Source organism: Colius striatus, chromosome 4 (genome assembly GCF_028858725.1).
Source record: "Colius striatus isolate bColStr4 chromosome 4, bColStr4.1.hap1, whole genome shotgun sequence".
NCBI lineage: Eukaryota > Metazoa > Chordata > Aves > Coliiformes > Coliidae > Colius > Colius striatus.
In genome coordinates this window covers 53,579,762-53,593,933 of record NC_084762.1, presented here as the reverse complement: position 1 = coordinate 53,593,933, position 14,172 = coordinate 53,579,762, and the positions used below count along the sequence as shown (strand labels likewise).

The window sequence follows — 14,172 nt, the reverse complement described above, 5'->3', positions numbered from 1 at the left end:
AGGTAGAGGTGTAAAACACCCATGGAAGATTTCTGCTCTCAGTTCTGTCAAACACATAACTTCCAGAGATAAAAAAAAATCAAGGGGAAGAAAGGTCAAAACCAAGGGAAAGATTCCATACCTTTTATGTAGGTCATCTTAGAGTAATTCCTGACAAATATCAGGTGCTGGAAAATTACTATTCCTAGTTTAAACCAGACTATGTATGACAGCACATATCTTGATTGTGGCTCTAGGGTTGGAAAATTACCTTCTCTCTAGACTAGTTTCCACTATAGGATACCATGTGAGGGGCATTGCTCTCCCCTTTCCCCCCATCTACATACTCCCTGGAGAAAAATTAGTCGGATGAATACAGCCATAAAACTGATAGCAGTGGGAAATTATGTGTCCAGGTGCAATAAAGCCTCCCCAGCTTTCTAAACCACTTGTATGCAATCATCAGATGTGGAAGGTGTGAAAAGGTATGGTTACAAGGTAAGTGGTGGTGAATACACAACTCTACATCATGATGCTTCCATACCATTTATCTGTCTTTGGGGAATAGAAATAAGTAGAGCTACTCCTCCTTCTTGATCAACAAAAGGCTTGGAGGGGGTGTGTGTGTTATTGTCTTCTGTGAACATTGGAATACTTCACTGATAAGTCTAAGCACTTAAGTATGGAGGAAGTATGAGTTAGCCATCAGTGTCTCCTGTATGCTAGATGCATACAGGAGCCTGCACACAGTGTTGGTCACCTGACAGTTTGCTTCTGTTCCTGCACATTTGCTTTCCAAAGAGACTGAATCCCTGTCACATTGGTGGTCTATGCTGGCTACTGTCTTCTTGAGACTTTTTTCTGTATCAGCAGCTTTTACCACTGCCCTGACATATTTTAGAACAATGGCAAACTGAATAATTGCCTACTCCCAGTACAGAGCTGAAAAACAGTGGTGTGTGTTGAGGGGTCCTCCTTTTTTTTTTTTTTTAATCAGATAACAGTGCTTTCACCTTGCCCTTGGACAGAATAAGATTATGTAAATATTTAGCAGTGAAAAATAAACGGTACTACAGTGGCACTGGAAGAAGCCCAAGTTCTATCTATCCATCCATAGCATCTGCAGCAGGGAAAACAGACTTTGAGGGCTATCTGGGCAACAGTGCAAGGAAGCTACAGTGTTAAATATACAATACAATTTAACGTCTCATCTGGAAAATGTGATACCAAAGCTGTTTTTCCAACAGTCTTTTGTCCTTTCTCTCTGTTTCAGTGACTCTAGTTTAAGAATTACAAATAGTGCAGGGTGGAGGCAAAACAGAATAAGCCAAGTGTCAGTGAGTCTTAACTGTGAATAATAATAATTAATAAATAAATATAATAATTCAAAACAGAAACAGGTTCCTAGACTTTGAACCACGGCTGTTGGTTGAACTACTATTAGTCTGTCAAGTAGTTATTAGACTACTTTGCAAGAATATTAAAAGCACATATCTTCACTGCTGAGATGGACCCGAAAAGGGGAAATCAGAGAAAACTTCTAGCTTATGGAGTACCCTGTACTGCACTTCAGCTACCTATTTCCTGTTTATATCCCACTTGAAAAATCACATCTCAGAAACATCATGTAATTTTTAAAAACTTGCATTTATGACCATTCCATTTTAAATGTTTCATTTATAAAAACACAAAAAAAACCAAATGGAATGCTGTAAACAAATTTAAGTCAGCCACAAAAAACATTCTGACAGATGTTAGCATCTGTGAACATGGATCTTTCATGACAGTCCTTTCCAATCTGGGCTCTTTTCAAATAAGAAGACCTCCAGGGGTTTTTCGTTGTTGTTGTTTATTTCATTACGCTTTATAAAATTTAAGCTACATCTTCTTTACCAGAAGGATGACTCTTCAATATATTACTCCACCTACTTGGAATGCTAGTTGCAGCACCTGACACTCAACTTTCAGCTGTGCATGCTGCCAGACAGGTTAACCCATTGACTAGATTTGTGTTAAGATAAACAGCAAAGATAATTAGCCAAAGAAAAAGAGGGAAAAAAGGAAATCCAACATTGAAATGAATTAGTTTTACATGATTACCACTTGACAGTAAAGCTGTTTTACACAGAACTACATAGGAACAGACTGTTCAGAAACTTGCAACAACTTGCTAGAGCATAATGAATGCCAGCAACTGACTATGAAGTTTGTGGGGGTCTGTTCAGAAAGAGAAAGGTGACTTTCCCCATATTCTGGGTTTTTTTTCCAGTCATTCAAAGAGATTCCTGGATCTCCTAAACATTTTGCTCACCAAGAGTCCTCCTTGCATGGTATCAAGCCTTTCCACTGGTCTAAAATCTGGTAAATGGAAAACAAAACAAAAAGCAAAACTGCAAGAACTATTGATGACTGCATAGAGGCAGATTTCACTATTTTAAAAAGTAAATGTATTGTCTTTCTTTTGTTCTTGGAATAGAAAGTATAGCAGGCTATAGTGCTAAAGTTCAAGTAGGAAGTAGGTCAAAACGTATGCCAAGAGAAGAGAATGGAAAATTTCTCTAGTCGCCCAGAAAGATTTTAAAATGTAGGTTCACGACTATAGTTAGAATTGTTTTACATTAGCAGTGGCTAGCTTTTCCTTCTTAATAGCCAACACCCTTTTCTATCCAGTCTCCTCACCCAAGTCTTTTGAGCGCTCTGACCAGTTTAACTGTGCTATAGTTCTAAAATGTGTCTATTTTAGTTTTACCAACTACCACACAACCAGCTCTGTCCTTAAGGCACAAAACTGACCAACTCTTTTTTTTTAATGAACTCACGTGGCCTGCTCAAAACAAACAGATACTAGCAAGAGCAAAATCTAAATTATACACTGCTTTATCCCAGGAACACAAAGTACAAGGCCAATGCAGTGAGTCAGATACCTCAGCGCCAGTGAGCTCCTCAGGTTGACATGAGTCTCTTTGGGATCTTCCTGCGTGTAAGCCAGGCCTTTTTCAAAAACAGTCAAAATAATCTGGTTTAGACAAACATGTGTTGTGTCATTAGCAAAAGTATTTCTCTCATCAGAGGGGAAAAAGCAGCACAAAGTATGCCAGGAATGCTGGAAATGGGCAGTCACAGCAAATAATATTTTCTTCTTTTTTTTTTCCCCCTTTTTTTTCTTCCCTCCCTCATGAAACTCCTACAGCATGAAGAGTCCACTTGCAAGAGCAGTTAATTACAGGGGGAAAGGAAAATGATTTGTCAGTAATGTGGGGAACATAGGACCGATTTATATAAGACAGGAGCCAGAGAATTTCTCAGAGTCTGTAATGATTTCTCAGTGTTCTCAGAAAATACTTTAGATACTTTGGCTAAACAGACTTAAACTCATCAGATGTATCCATTTCTCTGTCTTAAAAGGCCATGTTCTATATATGTGTATTTATGAACAAGAAAAGCTAGATGCATATAGGCATTACTATGCTATATATATAGTAATTTCTATGCTTTACTGGTGTTAGTTTTGCCCAATTAAATGGAACAATTTCGTTATAACAAAAATAGAGGTTTCTCCCACAATTTGCCACTCTCTTTCTAGAAACTGGATGCCTTGGCATCACTTCCCCTGCTCTACATTTAATTTCATGCCTCTTTGCAGCTTACTGTGGTTTTTTATGCTTTCACATAACAATAACATCTAGGCAATAACATCTAGGTTATTGTGGGGAGATAAAAAGGAAAATATACAATAGAATAGCCTGTCTAAAATACAAATCAATTAACTATTCAACTACCTTGATATCTAATTAGAAGCTTTTGTTTACAAAAACAATGAATTATCCAACTGATCTTGCCTCATAAACACAAATGTTGCTTTCAGAGATGTTTTACTTTACAAAAAGAAATTTATATTAAAAAGGGGTTTTTTAATTACAAAAGAATGGGCCATCATTCGCTTCAATGGACTGCAAGAGGGCATTGGATCCCTTTGCTCACTATCAGGTGAGAGACACAGACATTTTTGACAGAGGAGAAAAGGCTTACCTGGATACCTATCAGCCATGGAAATGGCAGCTGATAAAGCAGTATGAATGGTGTTTCCCCTTCCTTAGTCTTAAAAAGGCATTTTCCTTCTCTCCTTGCAAAGGAGAAAAGATTTTTTTTTTTCTCTTTAGGATCCAAAGGACAGTCTAATACCAGCAAATCACATCAACCAAGCCCTTCCTTGAGCTGGGACATCTATAAAATTTAAGCAACTTCCAAGAGGACAAGTTTAACAACTTCTGCATGTGACAATACCCATCTACAACATACTCAGAAGCAATGGATTCTCATTTTTTATTTTATTTCAAGTTTGACATAATAAATGCAATCTGAGATTTCTGGGTTTTTTTCACCCTATTCCCATAAAGGGTGTGGGCTCAGAAAGGTTAACTACCTCAAATTATTGGACTGCAAATTAAGTATACTTCTGGTTAAATGTTGGAAAGGAAATATGGAGACAGTATTATCATTTGAACTCCCACAGAATTGACATTTTTAAAACTGGCTTGAAGAATAGACTGTCCATTGCCCTGATTTTTTATCAAACATAGCCCTTTGGAAGAAAATCTATGCAAAGGAATATAATCCTCAAAAGCACATATTGGTATGGAGCTGGAGCTTTTGCTCTCATTTTACAAAAGAAATCAACCAACCAAACAACAAAAAAAGCAAGAATAAATGAAATGTAAAGCAATGAGTTCACACGTGCTGATTAATATTTAAAAAAATAATGCAAATTAAGGTCAATGTAACTATTATATGTAAAGGAACTTTTAAAAAATATTGGGGACAAGGCTTCTAATAATTACTTTCCTGTGGGTGATGACAGAGTTTTCATTTTAGGAAAGAATGATCTTCTTAAATTCCTTCTGGAGGAATTTTATTTATCACCAAGTGCTGTAAATAATCCAGTGGCTTACAAGGTAGCAAAAATTGGGAGAATTCCAGTATTTAAAAATCTCAGGAAGAAGAGCCTTGTGAGCATGCTACCCGCGAGCAGAGTGGCTTAGAGGAACTGAAATTCTTCAAAGCTTTGAAGAACCCATTCAAAGCCTATCGCAAATTACATCTGGAGAGTTCTCAATGGGATCTTTAAACTAATTGCACATCTCCATTCAGCTCGTACATACAATGTCCTGAAAGGCTGAACTGAGAAGCTTTATATAAGCTCTGCTGCTGTAACTCACTTTAATAAGCTTCCTAAATTAAAAAAATCGAACATATCTTACCTTTCGTCATTTTAAGCCAGTGTGAACCAAAAGTTAGTGCAAAACCAAAGGAAGGAAATTCAGTAATAGACACAGTGCTCTCAGACCCAGAGTTGCTGAGAAAGACTCTACATCAATCTTTGGTCTCAAAACTTCCAGATCGTTTTAAAAAAGGAGGAAAGGATTCAATAGTTCAGTACTGGTCAGAAGGTAAAACTGTCTGCCATTTCTTTTGCACTTAAAAAACTGTTTGCCTCCTGATTCCCCACACTGAAAACATACAAGACTAAAACAGAAGAGGTTAAAGCCACTGGTTTAGAGCTGCAAGCTCCATGTGTTTTCTGCGTAAGATTTCTGCACTGGTGTTAACGGTTTGACACCAGATCACTTTTTATTGCCGAGGAGTTGAACTGCTGTGACCTCCAGATTTCCAGAAGCCAACAAGAGCATTTTCCACTGGTTTTACAATGGAATTTTTTCGTGTGTAAACCTATGTTTCTCTGTGCAAAGTCACTATTTTAGAAAAACCTCTTGTTTCTCCATCTCTCTATGTATTTCTCTTTTGTTTGAGAAGATCACCCTAGGAGCATACCTACTAGCAGAGCATAATGAGACTGAAATAGGCAAATGAGAAGTAAGTTATTCTGTGAAACCCAAGGAAGAGTGTAAGTTGTTGATGATCGTCACTAGTTTTAAATTAACTTCCCATTAGTTTATTTCCAATCTTCCTTGATGATGATACGAACTACAGACAGATCCTTACCGTCTCTGGGCAGGACTACTTCTGTGTCACACTATACCTATTAAAAACCTACACCACTTCCAGCAAGAGCTCTGTGTCTTGCTGAGCATGCTAATTCCCTGTGAGCTGATGACCAAGAATGACACTTCCAAACTCCATCCTCTTTGTTTTCTCAGATATCACAGCCTCAACAGGAAAATTCCCATTCAAATCGTTACTCACCTAACATTCGGTGGATCTGAGCCTGTGATGGGTGTCACACAAAGAGGCTTGTTTCCTGGAACATGGCTTCTGTAACCCTCTCTTGCAGGCAAACAGTACACCCTTTGGACAACTACTCGTACTTGCACTTCTTTCCATCCCACTGCTCCCTGGCTTTCCACCATTTCAAGCAGAGAATCGTTAACAGCACCCTGTGCAAAGGGATGCTGTTTCGAATCACAGTTGTTATGGATTTGAGGAGCACAAGCAACCTGGTAAAGGAAAACTCATTAATAGAAGCATTCCAGAGGACCTTGAAATTATGTAGTGCTAGTGACTAAAACTGCAGCATGAAAAATTGCGGCATGAACTGAAAAGTCAGTTTCAAAATACTTACTGTACCTCAACTTACTTATAGACTAACGGACAATATTTATTGTGGATTTTTAATGGGCACTCAAAAAGAGTTGAGCACACAGTGCTCTCCTGTATTTAACTGTCTTTAAACTGAGCTAACTCGATTCATGAGAGATGAGGGTGACACCAGCAGAAAAACAGAATTGATATTAGTATTTATGCTTCTTTCCCTTGAATTAAGTTTCATTTTTACTTCATGTTCTTTTCCTTCATCTTCTAAAAAGCTTTCAGATTAAGCTGAAAATGAATAGGTGTCTAGTTTTATAGAACAGTAAATTAGTCCTCAGACACATTTCAATGTAAAATGATTATTTTTAAAAGAATTAGATGAGTAATGAAAAGTACAAAGCTTAAATAGTACAATTTTTAATTTATTATGTCACTACTTCCAAAACATATTTATGAATATTTCAAAATTAAAATATATTTTTATTAACAAAAACATGTTATATTTTGCATTCATTTAAATGATAAATTTCATTAATTTAAATGTTTAAATAAATCTCTCATTAAAAACTGTATGCAAGTATAGACTAACATTGTCTAAATACATAGAGATTCCTTCCCAGCACAAGCAACTTCTACTTTCACAATGAAACCTGTTTTTATAAAAACTAGGTGCCAAGAAACGCTTTCAGAGTATTATAGACTGTGCTGTAAGTATCCACCAGCGGAGAAGGAGAATTTGCAGTATTTAGAAGAAAAGTGTGGTATGACACTACCATGACACTACAAAGCAGTTGCAATAAAATTTGTCTGCTGAGTTTTAAATGAAGTGGTTGTATTTGTTACAAACCATAAGAGGAACAAGCAACTTGTTCTGGTTTTTGAATACCACAGTAGAAGCTTTTTACAAGGTAGAGCTGAAGCAAGAAAGGAGATTAGGGTTTGATTTATGTAACTTTTCATTCCCAGGCCTATAATGGGAATTATGTGTAAGGCAAATGCAAAATGTTGGCAGTCAGTGTTGTTCATCAAATTTGTCGAGCCAAACTTGTCGAAGGTTACGAATGATTTTTGTGTGCCCAATATGAAGCCTTTGCAAGGGCCTTACTTTTAGAAAATACTGGCACAGACTACTAGAAAACCAGATCCCTTAAAATATCTCAGCTTGTACAACCACAGCTAGAGACATGTACAGTCAGTAATCATTTTAATACAAACAAAGACAACAAACTGAAGGGATGGGAAAGGGAAGTGGTGTTACCAACAGATGCTTTAAAGAAAGGATAGGATCAGTTAGGAGATGAGTTAAGAAATGGGAATGAGAAAAGACAATGCTTATTTAAAATAATATCTTGAGCGGTTAGCAGAAAACAGTTTTTATTCCAAATAAAGCTTAACTATTCAGCTATAAAGAGTAAAAAAAAAATCAATGAAAAACTAAGCTAAAATTACTATCTAGCACAGCAGTAAGACTTCAGAAAAATAAGCTCACAGCAGTTCAGCATCTGGATGGGCCAAAAGCCTCCGCTAAGAAAATATTACTAAAATAAACACTGTATATTATTCTGTGTTGGCTAAATGAAAGGGGAAACCGAACTGGTCAGTAAATTAGAATTTCTGGTTTTATTCTTATTTCCAAATATTTGCTCACCAACTTCTTACCAAGTGCTAAACTGTGAACCAAATGGACTTTACCTGATTAACAGAAGATTCGTGGTGGAACTCATCGTTAAGGTCATCTAGTCTGAACGTCTGTGCCAAAGATACAATATTCTTCCTAATAAGCATCTTTGTAAGACCATAAGTCTTCCCTCTCGCTTCAGGATGTTCACTGAGTAGCACCTTCTGACTAAAATATGTGTTCATGATAACAGGAACATCTGCATTTCTGAGAAGCAGTTTTTGCCTGAAAAAGAAGAATTTAAGTGTCATCAAATCCACTACATGTTAAACTACCGATAAGTATTATTCTAAAATGTGTGTTGTGTATTTCTCTCTCCTTTTTTGTTTAGTTACACTGAAAAGCGTGTTATCCAAATTGCAAATAATCCACTCCATAGATACATTCACCTTAGATCAGCCCCATTAGCCCAGCCGTAGCCTTGGGCGAGTGGAGCTCCCCTGCATCCAGAGACAACTAACATGGGGATGCCAGCTGAGCTGATGAGCCCCAGCCCCACGAACCCACTTCACACAAATGCTACTTGGTGTATCCATGTTGTCAGCGCAAAACTGAGAGCACCAGCAGCCCCTGCATACAGTTACTGAGGTAAAAGCCATGAACAAAAGATTATTAATCCTGCTCTGTGTTAATTCAGAGCGTTAGCTCTCCTGTTGGGCCCAGCCTGGCCCTTGCAGACCAGGACATCTCTCTCTGGTGAATGCTTCCCACTGACCCAACTTCATTCTCACTGCAGCCAGTAAGCTGTCCTTCCATTCTTTTCCCTCTCTTTTTCTAAAGCCAAAATCTTATGCTTTTCCTATGAGATGACATATATTATTTTGCCTATGTGTTTGCTCCTGTCATAAATGTGTTCTCCAGGACCCAGCTGTCATTTCTCGTGCCAATATAAACTCCCAAACAGCATCACATGCAGTAACTTCTCTCCTAGCAGATTAAGGTGATGGTTGCAGAATCTCTAAACATACAATAATTTAATGCCAAAGTACATCTTGGTGTTGGGATTTTTTCATGTGCTAGTATCACAACCATACATTTAGAAATATGCTTTTTATGCTTACAGGATACAAATCTAATGAAGTCAGCTAACAAAAACAGTCCAGAGACCATCAAAACAGCAACAAAATTCACTTAGTGACTTTATTGCCAGCTGTGTTTCTGCACTATTAGATTTTTATCGCTTGGGAGTAAAACAAAGCCTCCTGCCTTGGCAGTAAAGCTGAGCTGACTTGAGTTCAGAAGTAACCTCAGGACTTCAGTCTCTAGACTGCTCAATGGTGGTATTATGGAGATAAAGCAAGTTTTCACATCTATGACATTGTTTCTCAAAATGCAACTATTCAAAGTTAAAAGGAAATGCAAACCAAAATAAACCACTCACACTCATTTCTGACTCACTCAGCCCATACAAGATCTTGACTGTGGTCTATTTTATATCAGAATCCTTCATTCTCTAGACTGGATAGCTAAATGGAAATTCATGCATTTGTATTTTCAAAGGCATAGGAAGAGTTCAAGCAAATTATCCAATATAATCCATGGGGATTTTTTATTATTAGGAAAATAATGCCATTGGAATGGCTTTTAGAAAAAAACATACATTTAAAACTAAGTTTGCGACATAAAACTGTAATCATTTGCATAAATTATAAAAAATAATTACTGCTTCTGTGAACAGTCACAGAAGTTATGACGTGAAATGGAAAAATCGTGAAAAGTTACACCATAAAACTAAATGCTCAGTTTCACCACGATGCCTTACTGCCATCTGTGAGCCCTTCAGATCTAAGGAGCAGTAGTTTATTCCTAAGAGACACTCAGTGTCTTGTCTCCAGGTGAATTTGCTAACAAAGGTCCGGGTTAAAAAACCCCATGACAGTAGCTCACAAGGCTGCCAACTTGACACTGTCTGATAATTTTCTCCATTACAGGATTAAAACTAAGGAATTAGCTTTGTCAGCAATCCAAAACATCTTTGATCTTATAATATTTTAAAACAGTCACTACCCTCTTTTTTTCCAAAGAAGAAAAATGTATGTAGAGTTTGCTACAGATAACAGTTTGAGCCGTCTTTGTATGCAGATGTGGAATGAAAATTTTAGCACCTACTTTCTGAAGACGGCTGTGTTCAGACCCAAAGTAAACAGGAAATCTCTCTGAACACGAGACTGTTACGTCACTAATGTCAGAAGAATGTTTGCTTGATCTAAATCATCTCATTCTCTAAAAAAATACTGACGTTAGTAGCAAATCAGCCGCAGAAACTTTGAGGTTTATGGTTTTATTTTTATTTTCCTGTGCAGATTATGTGACCAGCTTTTTTTGGTTTTTTTGTTTTATTTTTTTTAAGGCAGGTAGGTTTTACTGATATCCAAATTCCATGTATCATGGTTTTTCTATGCCTATGCATTCCATGCCTCGAGCCCTTTTATAGCCACCAAGTGCTCAGTCTTCATCAAATCTTTACAGAAGTAACACATAAACTAATTGCTACTCAGCATTTCCACAAAGCAAAAAAGGGACAGGTATACACTTTCAGGAGAAGATCCCCATTTCTTACCTGCAATCATTTCACTAAAAATACTCTCCTTAAGAAAACACTTGTTTCACACCTGCAAATGTATCCACCGACTCAGCAGTAACTTTTCAGCTAAGCTAGAAGAATAATCACAGCAGTCTACTCAAATCTTCCCAGTGTCTCAATGGATGGATTCCTCCCAATAGGAAATGAAAAGGAGCAATATACAGAAATAATAACCAACAGAAAGGAAAGAAATAAGGAAAAAGTTTGTAATAAAATCACTATTTGGTGTAGAGGTGGATGGCTAAATGGAAATATTTTCTATTTACATATATAAATATACACAAAATATATAAAATAATGTATATCCTCATTATATACAATAAAATATACATTATTCCCAAGGTTTAAAAACCCCATATAGTCTGCAATAGGAATTATTAATCTAATTTTAATTAATTGAATGAAAACTCTGTCCTTTTTCCAGAAGTTCTTCCTAGTATTGCTCAGTTCGAACAAGCTCTGCAGGATGGGCATCTCTGTCACCATCATAGCAGAAAACTCTGCATTGCCATTGTATATTGTTCATTCTGTTCTCTTTCCAGTAAAGGAAACCATGTCAGGAACACACATAGGTGCCTTAATTCTTTTTGTCTGCCTGCAAGATACAGGCTAAGGCAAAGAATGCCTATCAAGTTGGAACGGTTGAGGGGAAAAAAAAAATCACTTTCGCAAGTAACCCCTCCAGTTTTGAGCTCCTCATGTTGCCTCTGTGCCTGAGACACTGTAGCTGATCACCTCAATCATTTGTATCTGTTTCAGCTGCAGATTCTCTACAACCAGTAGGCCTACCCTGTAGGATACATAGTGCACTCTGTAGCATCCTCTTAACAAATAAAGCATGAGATGGGCATTTTAAGTCTTCTGTGACCTCTCCTAAATGTCTTCTTTTCTGTCTGCTTCATTGTATTTAAAAACTTATTTATAAAGAATGAAAGACATCATCTCATTCAGCAAATCACATGGATACAATGGAAAGAAAATAAATTTCACTACAAACATAAAAAAACCCCAAGCCTCTCTTGTACTCTTTGATTTTCTTCTTGCTCAGCAAAGTATATTTAAATGTTGGATTAGTAATCAACTTCCTTAATAACTGTCTTTAGAGGAAAGGTCGTTTGTAATGACCTGAAGCAGAGACTGTGAACTTTTTATATTAGGGGGCAATTTTTTTCCTGGTATGTAGACATTCAGCAATTGCTGTAACTGGTCACATGCTAAAGGAACATGAGGCAATAATGTTAGGGTTTTTTTCTTTTCCAGTAGCAGCTTGCTTCTCTCTCCAAGGACGTAGCTTGGTTTTTCTCTTCCTCCCTCCTATGATGAAATGGCTATCTGGCAGAGTAGAAGCAGATGTCCTTGCCTACTTCTCCGTCAATTGTGGTCTATTACCATTCGAGATATGAAACACCGCAGAAACATGCATCATGGCATGGTGCAAAGTAGCTGAAGTTTCAACTTGAGGCAGGGTCTGAATCCTACGGTGGAGTGCTCTGCAAGTCTGCCCCATGGTCTGTCCTGTGTAGCCCATCCCCAGGCTCTGCTGCTGAGGAGTTGTGGCTCCACAGCAGCAGCGACAGGTCACAAACCACAGGCTTCCGCTCACTTCTGCTGACATCAAACGGCGGTGTTGGTTCATGAACTCAAGATGACTCTGGATCACTTCAAATTAGAGAACATATTTTTTTGTTTGCTCTCCCTAAGTATTTTATTGCACTTTTTTTTCTTTCTTCTTTTACCAAGTGTAAAATGCTTAGAGCATTTTTTTTAAAGAGTACATTGCATTAACTGAACACTATTAACATTTAAATGACCTACAGCATGCACTGTGATTATGGAACAGGCTAATTTTAAGTTTCAGAACAATGATTTCTGTGGAAAGAAGACTTAGCACCCAACAAGTAGGACAGCAGTAGTACATGCAGGATAAGAGCCTTAGGCTGCTGCCAGATGTGTGAAGAGCCATCCCCCATAAGAATACCATACAGTGCGCACTGCTAACTTCCTAGGAATTGCTTGTTTTGTCTAATATGGAGGAAGTTGCTCATGCTGCCTCTTACTTAGAGTTGACTCTCACTTGCAATGTTTTACCTGTGAAAAACAGTAATATGTCTTAGAAATGCCTGAGCACAGAAATGATAATTATTTTAAGAACTCCACAAATTTCCTGACAGATCTCTGCCTACCTACTGTCCAAGGACAATAACTATCTTCCCAATATGTAGCCCAAATCAAAAAGCCATTTGGAACGGATCTACCTTCTGCCATGTCTAGAGATCGCCCAAACACAGAACCTTCATCAATGACTGAGTAATGTCACCACTTGCATGTCAGCCTCTATCAGCGTCATTTACCATCACTTGAATGATCTTGTACGAATACTGTGTCTGCGAGCTCATACTTTCATAGTGCAAAACTTCTTTCCCTGCCCAAACTCCAGGCAGAAAACAAAAATCATCTGCTACATCTTTCTTTGAAATTATCTTATTAAAAGCAACAGATTATTGTGGGGTGAGTTCTCAAGGCTGATTGTACTTTTTTTTCTCCATCAAGAAATGGTATTAATCATCTAGACTAATGTCCAGAGTCATGTATGTCAAATATACAGTTCTCAGCTGTGTCAAGTTTCCAAAGAAATGTAGCTTCAGCACCTCTGCATAGGAGCTCTGCAGATCATGTAACAATAAAAGGCATCTCAATCAACATCTAAAATGTCTACATGTAGAGTATGAAGCATTTCATTTGTGAATAGTTAGCATTCACTTCCCTACTGGAAAAATATTTTGTCTGAGGACTCATTCCATGAACACAACACATAAAGAAAAGAATATATAGCTATTAATTGTATATATTGTTATAACCCAATCTGTTACCCTTTATCACTCAACCTTAAATAAAAAGCAACATGTAAAACAGCACAAAGAAATAAAAAATCTTCTCTACTGCAGTGTTAGTTCTTTCTGCAAAATAATATTATACTTTTCAACAAAAATTACTTGCAAACCTAAGAAATCACTCCAGCAAGAAACTGGTACCCGAAGCCAACATTTTTATCACTATATCATTTTACTAATTTCAAAGTAATCATATAAACTAACCACTGGCTTGCCATAGTATTGCCTTTTGAAATCTGACACCCTGTAGCATGAAGAAAAGTAGTATGGAAATTTTTGCATTTAAGAACTATGCTATAAAAAGCTTGTGGTTAACATTATGCACTATTATAACACACACCCAGTGCTCTCATCTCTGCAGGGAGGTGCACTATGTGCTAACTGAAGAGGATGTATAGGTCTGATATAGGAAAGCACAGATGGATATCAAAGTAAATTGCATCCACCTCTAGAATATTACTGTAAGATCAGGATTTACCAAGACTGGGAAGTAG

General features: G+C 37.3%; 1 protein-coding gene across 2 annotated transcripts in view; it reads right to left on the bottom strand.

Annotated features, from left to right (window-relative positions):
- SPIDR (scaffold protein involved in DNA repair) overlaps positions 1-14,172 on the bottom strand; it is a 202,150-nt gene that overhangs the window by 61,299 nt on the left and 126,679 nt on the right. For both annotated transcript variants that reach the window (XM_061995488.1, XM_061995487.1), the window contains exons 9-10: positions 8,218-8,428; positions 6,181-6,431 (exon numbers count right to left, since the gene is read on the bottom strand). In XM_061995488.1, coding sequence (XP_061851472.1) covers positions 6,181-6,431; positions 8,218-8,428 — 462 coding nt within the window. The remainder of the gene's footprint in view (positions 1-6,180; positions 6,432-8,217; positions 8,429-14,172) is intronic.